This window comes from Zootoca vivipara, chromosome 15, assembly GCF_965207765.1.
Source record: "Zootoca vivipara chromosome 15, rZooViv2.hap1.1, whole genome shotgun sequence".
Classification (NCBI taxonomy): domain Eukaryota; kingdom Metazoa; phylum Chordata; class Lepidosauria; order Squamata; family Lacertidae; genus Zootoca; species Zootoca vivipara.
Genome location: NC_142598.1, coordinates 7,457,932 through 7,474,529, shown reverse-complemented (window position 1 = coordinate 7,474,529; position 16,598 = coordinate 7,457,932). Strand labels below are relative to the sequence as shown.

Below are 16,598 nucleotides of genomic sequence, written 5' to 3'. Positions count from 1 at the left end.
GAAAAACTAAGAACATAAAGTGAGTCTGCCTGATCAGGCCAATGGCCCATCTAATCTAGCATTCTGTTCTCACAGTGGCCAACCAAATGCCTGTGGGAAGCAAACTGGACATGAGATCAACAGATTATTTTGGAACTGTAAATGTGTGAAGACTCTCGAGATCAAAGAAAGACTTTAACAAAAGGTTATGTTTGATCTGCATCTAGTACATAAGTTCCAGATTTGTTGTCTTTTGGGGAAAAAATTGTGATTTTTAGGGGAAAGTCAGCACCAAGTCATTTTTATTAAACAAGATCCAGCTGTTAAATTACTTCATCTTTCTTTTCAGAGAACTGAGAGCACTTTACCTACTGCTTGGCCAAAACAACACTGAGTAGGAGGGGAAAACCAGGGTTGGGGATTCTGTGGCCTCCAAACGGTTCTAGACTCCCTTCAGCGCCAACGAGCATGGCCAATGATCAGGGCAGATCATTCAACATATAGAGAACCACTGGTTTCCCAACCACCCAATTTAGATGTAACATAAGGACTTAATATGTGACCCAGAGCTAAAATTCCAGAACTTGTTTCCAGTGGCAAGACTTTACTTTAAAAAACAGTAGGTGCAGAATGCCATTCCTTTATTGAGCCAGCACTATACAGAACACAGATCCAATATTGAGAATGGCTTTCATACCACAGTCTTGCTTCTCTGTTTTAACTCTGTCCAATAAATGTTGCAACAAGCAGTTCACACTTTTACTTTTATATAAACCAATGGCTTGGATCCAAACTAAGTTAGCTGAACTTGGGTCCCAAGTTCATAACCTGAGTTTTGCAAATCAGCCAAACTAAGTCTGTCCATGGTATTTACGGAGCAGATTTCAAATACAGTGGTACCTCAACTTACGAAGACGATCTGTTCTGCGGCAGTCTTCGTAAGTCGAAGTCTTCAGTTGTCGAAGCGCCTATTCTGCGCATGCGCAAAGCGCAATTTAGCGCTTCTGCACATGCGTGGACCGCAGAATGCGCGCGCGGGGCGAAAAGACTTCTGGGGTTGTCGACTTCGGAAGTCGAAACCTTCGTAAGTCGAGGTACCACTGTATTCCAAGTGCACATATTGTCTTGATGTCTTTAAAGTCTGTCCTGCAAGACAGGGCCAGGATCATGCCTATGTTGTGGGTGCCGAGCCCCAGGGAACGGTGGCTTGTTTAAGGCTACGAAGTTAATGGCTGAGGTGGAAGTTGAACTGGGGATTTCCTGGCACGCAGCTCCCGCTCACCAGTTCTACTTTTGGCTTAGCATTGTTAGCAAGTCTGTAACATTTGCGGCAGTCATATGGGGCAGCTCTGAGGACTTGATGACATGGCAGTCTGCTCAGCTCAAGCAGCTTCCAAGATCCCTTGAACAGGTTAGGGGGGGAGTTGCAGGCAGGAAACCCAATACCATGTTGGCCTTTTTGTTACCAAAAGACTCGGTGCTAGGCTAGGGGCAGGAAGAGGAATGTAAATCTAGTATTGGTGGCCAGAAATCTGAAAGCGGAAGCCTGTCTCCTGAGCACTGTTACATAGCAGACTGACCCTGTTGGTGGTGGTGAGCTTCACATCCATCGTACAGAAATGTTAAAATAATTTCCAGTCTTTGTTGGGCATGGCTGTTGTTGTTTTTTGAAAATCACACATGTACTAGAAAGGGGGAGGGAGGAAGAGAGCCTGTTTCGCCAAGGTTACATCTGAACCCTTGACCTTCAGTCTTGCGTTTCAAGGTCGCATCACTGGGATACTACATTATGCCAAAATCTCGAGTTCTAGCCACTACAGAATATTTAATGTTCTGTTTGCTTTTATATGACCAGAAGACAGCAGATGGTAGGTGGTAGGAGTACAGCAACTGCAGACTGAAGATGGGCAAGAAAGGACCAGAAGTGCTAGAACCGAGACAGAACAGAGCTGCTGCCAAGAGTCTTGCGACAAAAACAGAGCAAGTCCTAATGTTAGTTCTATATTCTCAGCATGTTTTGGGTGTAACATTCACGGGGTTCATTCGCTGCAAAACACGCTATTTCTCTAAGCATTCAGATGAACACAGAATATTAATTCTCAAATGCTAGCATGCCACTCATAATACGTGGCACAAACTCAAGTAGACAGGAAAGTATCATGGAACTCTAAATACCCTTCTAATAAAGTAAAGGCTACTGAAACGCAGTAGGAGCAAGAGGTTGTCAAGAATATTACATGGGCTGGAGGATATTCAGCACTAACCACCTGCCACAGTCTCTGCCTTACTTAAAGACACAGCCACAGATTATCAAAATACTTCATGGCTTACATACACGCACACATTCCATACAATTAAATCAATGAGAAAACCTAGAGCAGGGCCTTCAACGGGGCATTTCCAATTCATTGCAGCCTCACGAGGCTGCAATCCTATGTCCACCTAACCAGGTTGGCATCCGCCTGTCTCAAAAGACAATGGAGTGCACCTCCAGGGGTGAAGTCAAACTGCTGCATTAGCAGCACTGAAGTGACCTCTCCGGGGCACAAGCCTAGGCAGTGTGAATGGTGATCCTGGGCTGCCCAGATGACAAGACCCCTCTCTCGGCTTTGTTGATGTGGTCCAAAGGAAAGCAGAGCAACACGTTTGGCACCAGTTTGGCTGCAGGGAGTTGCTGGAAGGAGGCATACAGGGCGCCATCCAACCTCCACTCCGGATTTGTGTATGGCTTACTCCTTAATCTTTTCTTCTCCCAAACATATCCCACAAAGCAGCAGAGGTTTAGGATCAGTTTTCCTTCTCCTAGATGGGCTACCTTCCCAGGTTGCCGAGCCCCATCTGCCCCTCACTTCCCTCTACAGCACGTGCAGAAACCGCCTTCTGGACTATTGGACCCACTATTAGTCTCGTCCACTCAATCCACCCAGCCTTTCTTCACATGCAAGGGAAGTCCCCAACTCACCGAAGGTTTGAGACCCATCAGCTGCCCTCACCTGGATTAGCCAGCCAGTCCAAGTCGTTCGCAGGATGTGGCCGCTGTTACATGCTAACAGCTTCTAGGAACCACAGGTGAGTGCTGAGCGCAGGGACCAAAGGTGCACAAACTACCCCAGAAAGAGCATGACGTGTTCCCCCACCAGAGGTACGACCCCTCCCCTAACACCCCACTTAACCCGGGGAGTAAGACCAGTGAGGCTTACTTCTGAATGGACATATATAGGATTGAACTACAGTGGTACCTCCAGTAGTGGACAGGAGGTGCTTATTCTGTGCATGCACGGGGTGCGTAGAGCGCTTCTGCGCATGCACAAGCAGCGAAACCCGGAAAAATACTTCTAGATTTGTCGCTTTTGCAACCCAAAGTTTACGTTACCCTTGGGTAACGTAAGCCGAAGTTCTACTGTACAAGTCATAAATTCAACTATGTGACATTTGAGAAGATAATGTCATTGTTAATTTTTTTTTTAGATGTAAAGTAATAAGTGCTGGCCTGGGACACTAAAGCAGAGCTCAAATAAAACAACTGTTACGAAATTGCCCAATGCACTTCTGTTAACGAAGCAGCGAGCGGGAAGACTCAGCAGCCCTTGTGTTCTAATGTGGGCAGACACAAGGAAGAGACAGGAAGCAGCCAAGGCTCATGGGACAGAAACATAGCAAGGATTTCATGTTCATTAATGCTGAGGGCTCCATTCAGGCCATACATATACGGGGCCAATCCCCTGCAGGATGCTGACAGAAGTCTGCAAGCGTCAGAATTCTGCATTGCAGGGGGTTGGACTAGATGACCCCTTGGGGTTCCTTCCAACTCAATAATTCTAGGATTCTATGAGGGGTGTACACAAGAAGCAAGTGCTGGTATTAACACAAATACATTATCAAATGGATGACTTTGTAAAGTTAAAAAGTGAAGAGATTTTTTTGAGCCAAAAGAAAGCCAGTTAGTCGGCTAAGCTAGTCACTTCCCTTCCAGCCCAGTTCACAGATAGCCTATTAATATTTCAGCAACAGTCATCAAGGATCCACCCGCAACTAATCCTGTTATTAGAGAAGTTTTTTTCTGCTCAAGATCATCAACAAGTGCCTGGTCCTGTCAGGGATGTGTGTAGTTCCGCAACTTTACTGCCCAGCTACAGAATCCGAGGCCACAGTTTGGCAACCTAATGAAGCCTTTTCTTTACTCAAGGAAGTCTAAGCCTCATGTTTGTGCAGAAATGATCAACAACAAAGCAAGAGGCAGAGATTGCAACTGTCCAGGACCAAATACTATGCAGAGCTCCAGAGTCCAATTCTTCCCATAAGACACTATACAAGTACACGGGGCCACGCCGGCCTTGCCTGCTGCTCAGTGCCTGATCATGATTACCCACAACACACCCTTCATTAATTCATACAAAACGGGCATATAAAGAAAGGACATAGAGGGTGGAGCTTTCCTACAGCAGCGCTTCAATTTTGGTATACCCCACCTTTGGTTACTTGAAGATTTTGCAGAAAGCTCCAACAGATCATTTGGACATAAATTGGGTCGCTGGAATAGGGGGAAAGTTGTATTTTTGTGGCGGATACACTCTGTTTTATTTAAACATCCCCTGCCCTGACACTGATTGCCTCAAAAACATTTCCTCTACAACCTAGGTCAGGGGTCAGCTAACTTTTTCAGCAGGGGGCCGGTCCACTGTCCCTCAGACCTTGTGGGGGGCCGGACTATATTTTGGGGGGCGGAAATGAACAAATTCCTTTGCCCCACAAATAACCCAGAGATGCATTTTAAATAAAAGGACACATACTACTCATGTAAAAACATGCCGATTCCCGGACCGCCCGCGGGCCGGATTTAGAAGGTGATTGGGCCACATCCAGCCCCCCCCCCCGAGCCTTAGTTTGGGAACCCCTTACCTAGGTCTTGGAACAAACAACAAAGGACAAACAAACAAACAAACAAACAAAGGATAAAGGACAAACAACAAAGGACAACCCTTCCCAGGTTGTCCTGATATCAGTCCCCCTTTCCCTCTGCATCATCCAGCCCATGCCACCTAAAACATTTGCAAAGTTTCTGAACCCAGACAGACAACACAGGAATATTTAAAGCAACAAAAACAAAAAGGCACGTGACTTGGGACATCAAGTAACTATAGCCTTGATCATTATCCCCTTTGTATGTTAATCCAAGAATGGCAAGAGTGCAGCAACCTGCCACATGATCTTACATGAGCAGCTGTTAACTTGGCTTGCCCCATTGCCTTGGAAACCTCTATGGTAGCAGTGAGCTGCTACCTTGCTCACTCACGGTTGCGACAAACGGCAAGATCACAAACCCTTGTTTCCCCAGCCTGTCTACATGAGAAATAAGACTGGCCAGTTAGTCGAATGCATGTGTACTCAGAAAAGTCTGAATTTAAGAGTATTTCCTCCCACATACATGCATATGCTGAAGTGCCATTCCAGACCTTTCAACTGCATGCAAGCAGAGTTTTATCACGGCTTTAACTTTGCCACAAGGATTTTCCTTTGCTCAATGGGACATCCCCTCCCTCTCCTCCCCCCCCCCAATTGCTCCAGCAGCACAAAGATTTCTGCTTGTGCAACAGAAAGCTCTCCCCCTGCATGCCCCCCTCAATCTATTCCAGGGGGTTCCCCCAACCCTCTGGAGCAGTGCGCAAGATTCATCCAACACAAAAGCCACTTACCTACTTGCAGGACACGGTCAACAGCACCCGACTGTAACAAATTTAGGCCACGGTTAAAGGGCACGCGTGAGTCTCGCTCACCCTCCGGAGGGTGATAGCCAAGGGATGAATACATGCATATTTCTCGCTCGCTCCGTGGGAAGGACCAAAAAACAATGCGCTTCTGCACAGGTTCCGGGACGCGGGAGAAACGCTCTTCTACCTGGATGAGAGGAATAAGATCACCATTAGGACTATAACATCCTGGGACCAGGGATCCGAATGACAACTGTCTCCTGTATAAACCCATTCACCTCTTAGGATCATCCTCCAGGTGTCATCCTTGCAGCCCCAACCTTTAGACCCAAGGATGAAGTCTTTTCTGTGGTGGCACCCGAGTGATGGAACTCCCTCGCCTGAGATATCTGCCAGGCACCAACTCTTAGCTTTTACACTGCCCTGTGGTATTGCAGTGTTGGACTAGGACCTAGGGGGCAAGGTTCAAGTCCCCACTCAGCTGTGGAACTCACTGGGTGACCTTGGGCCAATCACTGGGTTTTTCCATGACTGACTTGGTTCCTTTTCCTGTTAAAACTTCAATGTTTTATATTCAGAGCTTTACTTTTATTGCTATTCAACTGTCAAGCCTAACACAGAAGATGAGATTCTAAATGTTTAATACATAGGTGTATCTTTCGGCCCTGGCCACCCCCAAACAAGCCTGCTAGGCCCTCTGCCTGACATCCTGGAACACGGATGCCATAAACCGATACAGTGGTACCTCCGGTTGTGGACGGGAGCCGTTCCGGAGGTCCGGTCGGATCCCGAGGATTTCCGCAACCTGAGGACCGCTTATGCGCACGCAGCAAAACCTGGGAAAATACTTGTGGGTTTGCCGCGCGCATATCCCGAAGTTTACGTAACCAGAGGGTTACATAAACGGAGGTACGACTGCATACACTTTGACCATCCCTTGATGCAGCAGGGATGGGAAAGCTGGCGCTTGACGCCCTCTCATCACCCCTAGCCAGCAGGGCCAGTGATCAGGGTTCATGATTGCAGCTGGAGTTCAGCAACATCTGGAGAGAAACTGCATCGTCTGTCTGGGCACAAACACCATATTTTCATGACACCAGGGTATGACTAAAAATCTTTTCAAATTCCTAGACACCAATGTGGTCAAGCAGATGGATGGCCAGCTATTTGGGCTGCTCCCCCCCCCATCCCGTCCCCGCTGAGCTCTCTGTACTATAAGAAGGTGCCTAGTGAATTGGGATTCCTAAGTATTTGGTGGGGTTGAGGGTGGAGACTACATGATACGGGAAGCCACAGAATTGTGACAGGCCTGGGAAAGGAATGCAAATGCTTACGCAAAGATGCGATCGGCAAGCATCATCTACCGTAAACCAGAGACATAAAAAGCCATTGTTGTGACTTGTTAGTAGCCCATAGCTCAGAAAAAGGAGAGCAGCTATGGTGACAGTAAGAGCTGTTCGACAGTAAGAGCTGTTCGACAGTAACAGTAAGAGCTGTTCGACAGTGGAATTTGCTGCCAAGAAGTGTGGTGGAGTCTCCTTCTTTGGAGGTCTTTAAGCAGAGGCTTGACAGCCATATGTCAAGAATGCTTTGATGGTGTTTCCTGCTTGGCAGGGGGTTGGACTGGATGGCCCTTGTGGTCTCTTCCAACTCTATGATTCTATGGGCCAATAGCACCCAGCCCTCCCAGAGAGCAGAGAGTTCCTGCTGCCACAGATAAAAGGAAGGGGGGGAGTGAAGCCAGGTACTACCACACACCATGCTAAACTCCTGTCCAATGAGAGCTGGGTCCCATCATCATCTTGACTTCCTTTGGCCATAGCATATCTGGCTAGTTAGTGCAAGTAAGTTTGGAATTCCTTCCTCTCTCTCCTCGCTCACCCTCCCGTTTTGGTCACTGAGCCTCGGAGCCTCATTCCCCTTTAGACCAAGCCTGAACAACATTCACATTGATTACAACCCCCAAAGGTGGTGAGGCCCTGGCGTGTTAATGGAAACGTCCAAGCACACCAAGAGCAGCATACGAATGGGAGAATGGCTGTATCATAACCCCCTTATTGCTCCTCCTCCTCCGGAATTCAGAAATATATGCTGGGCTTGTCACCCAGAATACCCTGTGCTGGCCTTTGTGAGAGACTGTGAGCATGTCTCTCTGGGCAAAGGATTGAAATCTCTGTATATAGTTGTGTTTTATTTTATGTAGACGAGTAACGATATAGCGTTACGCAACTTGTAATATAAATAAATACTTTGGAGAAGAACTGAACAGGTGAGGTGTTTATTCCTTCAAGGGAATTCACCAATAGAGAGCTGGATTGCTGCTGCTGCTGCTGTGAAGATGCAGGAAGACTTTTTGGGTAACTCTGCTGCAAGACGGTAAAAGGAACCCCAAAGGGTTGGAGCACAAACCATCTAACTCCCTGGAACAGCAAATGCCTTAGGTCCATGTTTTTCAACCTTTCAGTCCAGCACTCATTTCTCAAAACAAAACCACCACCAAACTGGGAGGGGTAGCTAATGCCACCAAAGATGGAATTAGGATTCAATACTAGTTTAACAGATTGGAGAACTGGGCCCAAACTAACAAAAAGAATTTCAACAGGAACAAATGTCAGGTTCTACACTTAGGAAGGAATAACCAGCTGCACAAATATAAAATGGAGGAAACCTGGCTTAGTAGTACATGCAAAAAAGATCTAGGGGTCTTAGTAAACCACAAACTTAACATGAGTCAACAGTGCAGTGCAGCAGCAAAAGAAGCTAAGGTTATTCTAGGCTGCACCAACAGAAGTATAGAGTTCAATTCAAGGCAAGTATTAGAACCACTCTATTCTGCCTTGGTCAGATCACACCTGGAGTACTGAGTCCAATTTTGGGCACCACAATTTAAGAAGGATATTGATAAAACTGGAAGATGTTCAGAGGAGTGTGACCAAGATGATCAAGGGTCTGCAAACCAAGCCTTGTGAGGAACAGTTGAGGGAGCTGGATATGTTTAGCCTGGAAAAGAGGAGAGTGAGAGGAGACATGATAGCCATATTCAATTCTTTAGAGCTGTTATGTAGAAGATGGCGAAAGCTTGTTTTCTCCTGCTCAGAAGGTTAGGACTTGAACCAATGGTTTCTAGTTACAAGAAAGGAGATTCCTAGGTCAAAGGGCAGCATCGGGAATGGGGATGTTATTGGCACCTGCTATGAGCTACACTGCAACAGGGGGTCAAATGCCAGTCTCTGGAGCCTCCAGCTCCTTCTTCTTGCTATTCCTGCCTACCGTCCCCAAGCAAATGAAAAGCACAGTCTCCAGGCCCTTCAGCCTCCATCTCTTGGGATCATTCTCATTCATCTGGCTTACCTTACTCACAAACTCCTCCTGCCCTAGAGACAGCAGGTCACTTCAGCCACAGCCAAACTAACTTCCCACTTCCCCACATCTGTGACAGACTGTGCGAAAACATTCTGCATGGCCCATTTCATTCTCGCTTCTCAGAACGCTCAAGCCACCACAGAACAGCTCAGCCAACAGGTGCCAGAAGTTTCAGCACTGCTGCAATCAGATCTCTTAAACGCATCACAACAGGCACACTAACTTCTAAATCTATACACCGATTTCCATGCAAAGGATACTCAAAATTGGCCTTCTCTTCTATTTTGGGTTCCAGACTCCCACACAGTTGCCACGACCAATTGACGCCACAAGGAAAAGACTTTTCCTTCACTTCAGCATAAATGGTGGCCACACAAAGTCTTGGTATTCAGAGAATGGCCAGCAAGGATCAGGCAGGCTCCTAAACGTCCACTCGCAGATATTTCCTCCTAGTCCAGTTTATGTAGCTTATAGGTACACAATTCCAACTCTGTCCGGAAAACAGAAACTGGTTCACAAGTTGCCATTTAACCAACTTATTTCCCTTCTTGATAATTTATGTTAATACAAGCAGCTTCCTCACTGGAGGAGGTTTTCTCCCATATTAAGCAATGGTCTGCTTACAAATATTCTCAGATTTCATCCAGCCTTCTTTTCCCCCCTGCCCTCTTGCCCAATCATCTCAAATTAAAGATGAAAGAATGAGTAAATCTTTCAGCCTAAATCTTTGCCTAAATTAAAGATAAAAGAATGAGCAAAATTTTCAGCCTAAATCTTTGCCTAAATTCTACCCGATAGTTTCCTCAGATAACAGAACATTATCAACTCTTGTCTCACAAGCAGCACCTGAATCTTTGGTGCGGGCAGATGGTCTTAAGACTCCAAAATTTCACTAAACCCTCCTCCTCTTGTGCCAAATTTGTAAGTAACCTTGTGATTCAATCCAAACTTGGGCAGAACTGGATTCCTTACAAACACATACACGGTCTTAATATGGCTTTCCCTTTTGGCCCTCTTCTCCATGCAGTCATCTTGACTACTGGAATTTCTCCCACTTAATCTGTTCTGATGCCTTCATTAAATTCATCTCCCGCACACCGTATTGCCATTCTCACACCACCTTTTTGCCAAAATTTCCAGCTCTTTCAGCATCGGGCTTCTAGTTCATAGTTCTCTTCCAGCGCTTTCCCTGTGTCTCCATGCAGGTTCTCTTCCCAACACCCCATTTTCTTAATCCCCCCCATCCCCTTTGACACAGGAAGCAGATGCCAGGGCCGTAGCTGGAGGGTGGGGGCGCTAGCTGGATATTTTCTAGACGAAGCTTCCAGAGGCACACCATTGAGGCTCCCAGGCTGTGTGTGTGTGTGTGTGTGTGTGTGTTTGTGTGTGTATATACACAAATGCGCACGCGGGGGGGGGGCACCAAACTGGGTCTTTGACCTGGGTGAAATAAAGCCTAGTTTCAGCCCTGCTTTCATCCAGTCCTCCTGGCAATACTCATCTTACACACAAGTCTCCCTAAGGACCAGAGAGTTCTAGGTTGGATTACTGCAACACATTATATGTAGTTCTGCGTCTGAAGAATGTTTGGAAACTAGCTGGTGCAGAATTCGGCGGGCAGGTTGCTCGCCGGGGCAAGACGGTTTTAGCATATTACACTGATCCTGGCCCAACTGCACTGGTTTTGACCTATAAAGCTTTAAATGGCTTAGGGCTGCAATCCCTGAAGGACTGCCTCTCCCCATATGAACCAACCCAGACTCCGAGATCATTCTCTGAGGCCCATCTTCACTGACTCCTCCGTGAGGGTTCCAGAGGGTGGCAACACAAGAACAGCCCTTTTCTGCAGTGGCTCCCCATTTGTGGAATGCTCTCTGCCCAGGGAGGTTTGTCTGGCACCTTCATTATACATCTTTAGGTGTCAGGTGAAAACCTTTCTCTTCAACCAGGCCTTTAGCTGATTAATAGTCATGGGTCTTTTAAATGTGTTGGGGGGGGGTGTTATTGTTTTGTTTTGCTTTTGGTCTAACTATTTGTCTGTGCTTTTATTCTGTATTTTTTATCTTGTGAACTGCCTTGAGATCTTCAGATAAAGGGCAGTACGGTATATAAATGTAATAAATAAATAAGCTTCAATCTCTTCTGTGTTAACTTCCCTCTAGTATCTTCCCCTCCCTTCTGGCTATTATTTAATCAAACACTGGGGGGGGGAATCCAAATGGAAGAGTGATTGTGTCCCACTAACCCACTGAAAAATCTCCTGCACAAGCCTCATTGAAACAAATGTGAGCTTCCTAAAAGCAACTGCCAATAATTTCCAGGCCAAGGTCAAGGTTTTGATGGATCCCTTACATATCCTTATATGGCTCTGCAGATGTGGGCCTCCTGCAGATATGAGGTCTGTTCTGCACAATATAGGAATCGGGCCTTTAGTGTTGTGGCACCTGACCCCTAGGAATTCCCTCCCCTTAAATATTACACAGTCACCATCTATGGTGCCTATGGAAAGGGCTCCACCTTTCCAGTCTACATCTATATTGGAATTCTTTTAAAGATGTTTTTATCACTCGTCATCTGCTACCCTGGGCAACTTTGAAATTATTATAAATTTAACAAATAAATAACAATTTAATAAATAATTCAATAAATAATAATAATAATAAGATAATAAATAAATAAATAAATAAATAGGGCTTGCACAGCAAAACTCCCAGTGGATTTCACCTAAAGAATCAGACTAGTCCACATCAAACTTCACTGCTCTTAACTGAACCGGGAGAATTCATCACCTGATAACAGCTATATCACCTCACCTGACCAGAAGGCTTCCCCTGCATATTCCTGTTTGTACTTCAGTCAGCTAGGAACAGAGTTGAATAACGTGACTTGATCGAGAGAACCATAACATACAGCCCAAGAGCAATATGAGAAAGTCAGTCAGGAATGGTGCATTATGGCAAGTGTGTCCTTCAATTTAAATTGGGGGGGGGGGGGACGACAAAGGAAGGAAAGTTAACCAGCCAATGCTGAAACTACAGAAGACCAGTTCCGAGCAGGTATATGCTACAGACAAGTGGACCTGCAGTCTGTTCACAGGCCCTGCTGAAATACTCAATGGAATTTGAGCAACTGTACGACTACAACATCTACATAGAGTGACTCTGCCACTTCATGTAGCTAAGTGAGCACCAAGCTTAGTTTTCACTAAGGAAGCAAAACCTATGTCCTCTTTGCTATTATTTAGATTGAAGTTGGGAGCGCTTATGATAGAATACTCCTTCATACACAAATTTTCTTGAACATGGTATATGTCTGGGAGAAAGATAGGCTAGAAACCTTCTCCCAAATGTGCTCCTCCTCCTTGTGAAATAAACCGATTTGTTTAGAGAATAATTTAGTAATACACCCACCACCACCACCTGCAGCCTAAAGTGGAAGAGGCCAGACACAGGTCTACGTGAAACGATCAAGACAAAGGCTAATTTATTGGCCATGGCTACAACCCTGTCACTTTCAAGTCAAAGCCATTCCCTTCACAGTGAGAATTCCATTTATCGAACTAGAGACGAAGAACCTAGTTAAAAGGAAACTATTTGGCTGTGTTTTACAACAGCTATTCAGTTCAAATACACATGCAAGATGAGGACTATGCCTGCTCCAAATGACGAAATGGGGTGTTTTTTTGGGGGGGGGGAGGGATACCCAGTTCTATCCTCATTCATTGCTCCAGAGTTCTAATGAGCCTCAAAGCCAAGGCAAATTGAGGAGGTGGGGATGACTGATAAACAGTCTACACTTACTCTAAGCACTGGCACAGTAGTCCAGAGAATCATCCTTGTGGACTAGCCCATTAAATGAGCAGAATTCAGAATTTTTCAATGGGTTCTTCACATACACAGCAGCCTTTTCCCTAGCGATACCCCTCTCCTTTTCAGAGTTCCCTGATGAAACCTTTCCAGTCTTGCAAATTAAAAAGACTGGAGGGGGATATGCTTTTTCAACCCAGAGATCCTCCGCATTCCCTCCTATTTCAGGTGTGCAGGTGCTTGGACTTGGAAGTTTCGCTCATTGATGGCAGTGACAAGTGACTCTTGTCTGAGTTTCCCAGCCTGACACAGAAATCAAACCCTGTTGTCTCCCTGGATGGGACTGCAGCTGCTTACAAGGAATTCTTAGATTTGAGGGAAGGAAGTAGCTGAGCTTTGATCTCCAAGAATTGTGAGCAAGTGTGGCTCTGACAAATTTCAGAAAGAGGAGAAGAACGTGTGTAGTGAGCCTAGCCTCCCCGCACCCTCTACGACACAGTATCACAACCATACCTTCTCCTAGGCTTTGCCCAGACTAGTCCCGGCTCTCTCGGCTAGCCAAAGTTAGCTAGTTTCAACTATCCCAATTAACACCCACTCCACCTATTTCTCAGCAGGCACACACAGAGAAAGCCTTTAAAGGGCACCCTAGGATAACCACTTCCTCCAGATCAAGCTGCATAAAGGCATCATTTGAACAGAGGGTAGGGGTTGTAGGTGAGAGAGAATCACAAACAGATGCAGAATAAATTAAAACACAGCATGTGCAAGTAGTAGGCAAAAGAAAGCCAGGAGATAAAGTCATGTTTTCCTTCCAATCTCAACGGACCTTGGAAGCCTGGCTGTAAATCCTGATGGGATCACACAAAAAGGCACGTGAGAAAAATGCTGGTGCTTCTCCTCAAATCAACAACTAAAAAAAGTCAAGGTATATGGACTGAAAGAAAGAGATCCGGAATGTAATTGTCAGTCACTCTGGTGAGACCTAGAGGAAGTCCACTAAACCTCAAGTTAATAAACCAAGCAAGGCCACATTTAGGCCATTAGCCCCCTACCCACCTCATGGTTTCAAAAGCTACTCAGAGGGGTCACCCTGCCCCCAATAATCCAGCCAGCCAAAATTTGACCTCCCAGGAAAGGATGTTAGGAGATAAGAGCATACAAAGGTAAGTATGAATGACAAGATGATAGGGTGGCGGTAGCAGGAGGGGGAAGAATTAAAAGGAAGAAAGGAGCTGGCCCCAGCGATGACTACAGGGAGATAGCAGAGGGTAGAGATTGGTGGGGGGAGAGAAAAACAAACAGATTAGGGCTCGGCTTTGTTCAAGCCTGGCTAGTAAGTAGGATTGTCAACTAAAGGGGCGCGCAGAATTCCTGCCTTCCCTTCTCCTGCCTGCATAAAGCCCATCGACGACGCTGCCACCTGCACCCCGACCCATTGTTCGAGGGGCCGAGCCCCACAAGGGCAGCTTCAAAGGAGCGGGCAGCCCCAACTTCCACGGCCTGAGGCCACGGGATCGGCTTTGCAACGGCAGGCCGCAGCCGTCGGAGAAAAGAAAAAGAGAGGGAGGAGAAAAAGCGGGGGGGGGGCTTTAAAAGGGGGAAGGGCTCGTACGCGGCCGGGGATGGGGGCCCGAGATATAGGAACGCGCTCCTGAGGACGTGCAGAGTGCCTTCGCCGTCCCGCAACCTCGGTGGAGACGAGGGTGTAGCGGGAGGAAGGCTTGCCAGGCAGCTGTGAGCCCCAGCACCTCTTAGGGAGAGAGGGGCCAAGGGAGCCTCGGACGCGCCGGCTCCTTCCCACGCAGCGGCCGGCGTCTCTCGGCCCCGGCGCCTCCAGGGCGGCCCGGGGGGGAAGCGGAAAAGCTGCTCCCTCCCCCTCCGCTCCTGCTCTCACCTGCTCGAAGGCCCACGTCTCCGCCACCCGCCGGGCGCTCAGGTCCAGAAGCGTCTCTACGGCGCTGGGGGGCGAGGTGGTGGCGGAGGCGGCGCCTGGCGCCGGCTCGGGCTGCTCCCCGGAGCCGCCGCACCTGCGCTTGGCGGGCGGGGGCTCCATAGGCCCGGCCGATCCCCGGCCTCTCCTGCGCGCCTTGCCCGGAAACCCAGCGGCGGAGGCGGAGGCGGCCCGGGCCTGGCCCGCTCAGTCGGCCGTTCCTCCCTCTCCGCTGGCGTCGGCGGCGTCGGATGCGGCCCCTTTAAGGAGCTCCCACAACAATGAGCTCGGCGGCCGCGGCCTCGCCGGTCCTCCCTTTTCAACCTGCTCGCCTCCCATTGGGTGGCCAGCGAAGGAGAGACCTGCAAGGATTGGGCGAGCTCGGCTGCCGCTCAAGGAGGAAACAATGCACGCCCCCATGTCGTGGGGTTTAAATAAATATTAAAAAAAGGAAAGAAAGGAAAGTCGGAGGGGAGGGCCGTCTGGGGGGAAAAGATGTCAATCAAAGGGCGAGAGGCCCACCCAGCCAATCAGGCAAGGCGGGGGCGGCCTCAGTCCTTCCGATGGGGTTCTATGTGGGCGTGGCCTGCGCTGCGAGCCTTCCATTCACAACATTCTGGAGCCGGCTGGGAATGGCAACAATGTGGTGAGCCGCGCATTCCAAACCGGGAAGGGGCCGCCTCTGCCGTCCGTCACTCCCCGGGGGCTCATCGCCGCCGCGCCCTCGCCTTCCTCACCACCGGACTCGAGGGAGGCGGGGGAGCCGAACTGCTCTGCTGCGAGCCACCTTCATTCACAAAATGACCAGGAAGAAAAGTCGTTTCAAATGTGAAAGCGTAAGCGTAACTTTTAAACTAGGCCTGTTGTGTAAGAATTTAGCCACACAGCCTCTGGGGCTAAAGGAGCAGGACATCAATGGTTTCCTCCACCCCAACCCCCCTCATGTAATCCGGGGTGAGGCGGGATTTTAATCACATTAACCGAATCATTTTCGCTCTTTAAATACAGCAACAGGACAATTCCAGGTCGCATCCCGTTTCAGTATCTGCTCCATGAATGCACACACGTCACCATTCCTGTCAAACACTTTTGCAAAAAAAAAAAAAAACTGCCAGTCTCCAGACTTGCCATATAGCCTGGACATTCTTAAAGTGACAATTGAAAGAAAAAGGCTTGGGATATTGAATCTGCCCCTGAATAAGCACTAAGTTGGGGGGGGGGGTAAGGCAATATAAAGGGCAGCCCTATAACAGACTCTAATGATACCTTAGAGACCAACTAAGTTTGTCATTGGTATGAGCTTTCGTGTGCATGCACACTTCTTCAGATACACACTTCTTCAGATACACATGAAAGCTCATACCAATGACAAACTTAGTTGGTTTCTAAGGTGCTACTGGAAAGATTTTTTAAATTTTGTTTCGACTGCGTCAGACCAACACGGCTACCTACCTGTAACTATAATCAAATAATGACAGCCACAACATTAATGGTTCTGTCACCTGCTCATCTCATTGGGATTCCATATTCTACCAACGATGACTTTCTGCCATCTACAAGGGACAAACAGGCCAGTCTGTGCAAAAGAATAATGGACACAAATCTGACATCAAAAGGGGCAATATTCAACAACCAGCGGGAGAACATTTCAACCTCCTACAATACTCCTTTACAGACCTTTGTCCTTCTTGGACAAAAGGACTTCAAAGGGAATCCTCAGTGTGAAACTGATGAGTTGCAACTTAACAAGAATTTAGGTTCTATCACCTGTGGTCTCAATCAACATAACAGGTTTTTAACCTCACTACA

The 16,598-nt window shown here is 47.5% G+C and overlaps 1 protein-coding gene across 1 annotated transcript in view; it reads right to left on the bottom strand.

The window, feature by feature from the left end:
• The window catches only part of ZSWIM4 (zinc finger SWIM-type containing 4), a 39,821-nt gene extending 24,718 nt beyond the window's left edge, over positions 1–15,103 (bottom strand). The window contains exons 1-2 of the mRNA XM_035141102.3: positions 14,754–15,103; positions 5,673–5,874 (exon numbers count right to left, since the gene is read on the bottom strand). Coding sequence (XP_034996993.2) covers positions 5,673–5,874; positions 14,754–14,912 — 361 coding nt within the window. The 5' untranslated portion in view covers positions 14,913–15,103. The remainder of the gene's footprint in view (positions 1–5,672; positions 5,875–14,753) is intronic.
• Between the last annotated feature and the right edge of the window lie 1,495 nt (positions 15,104–16,598).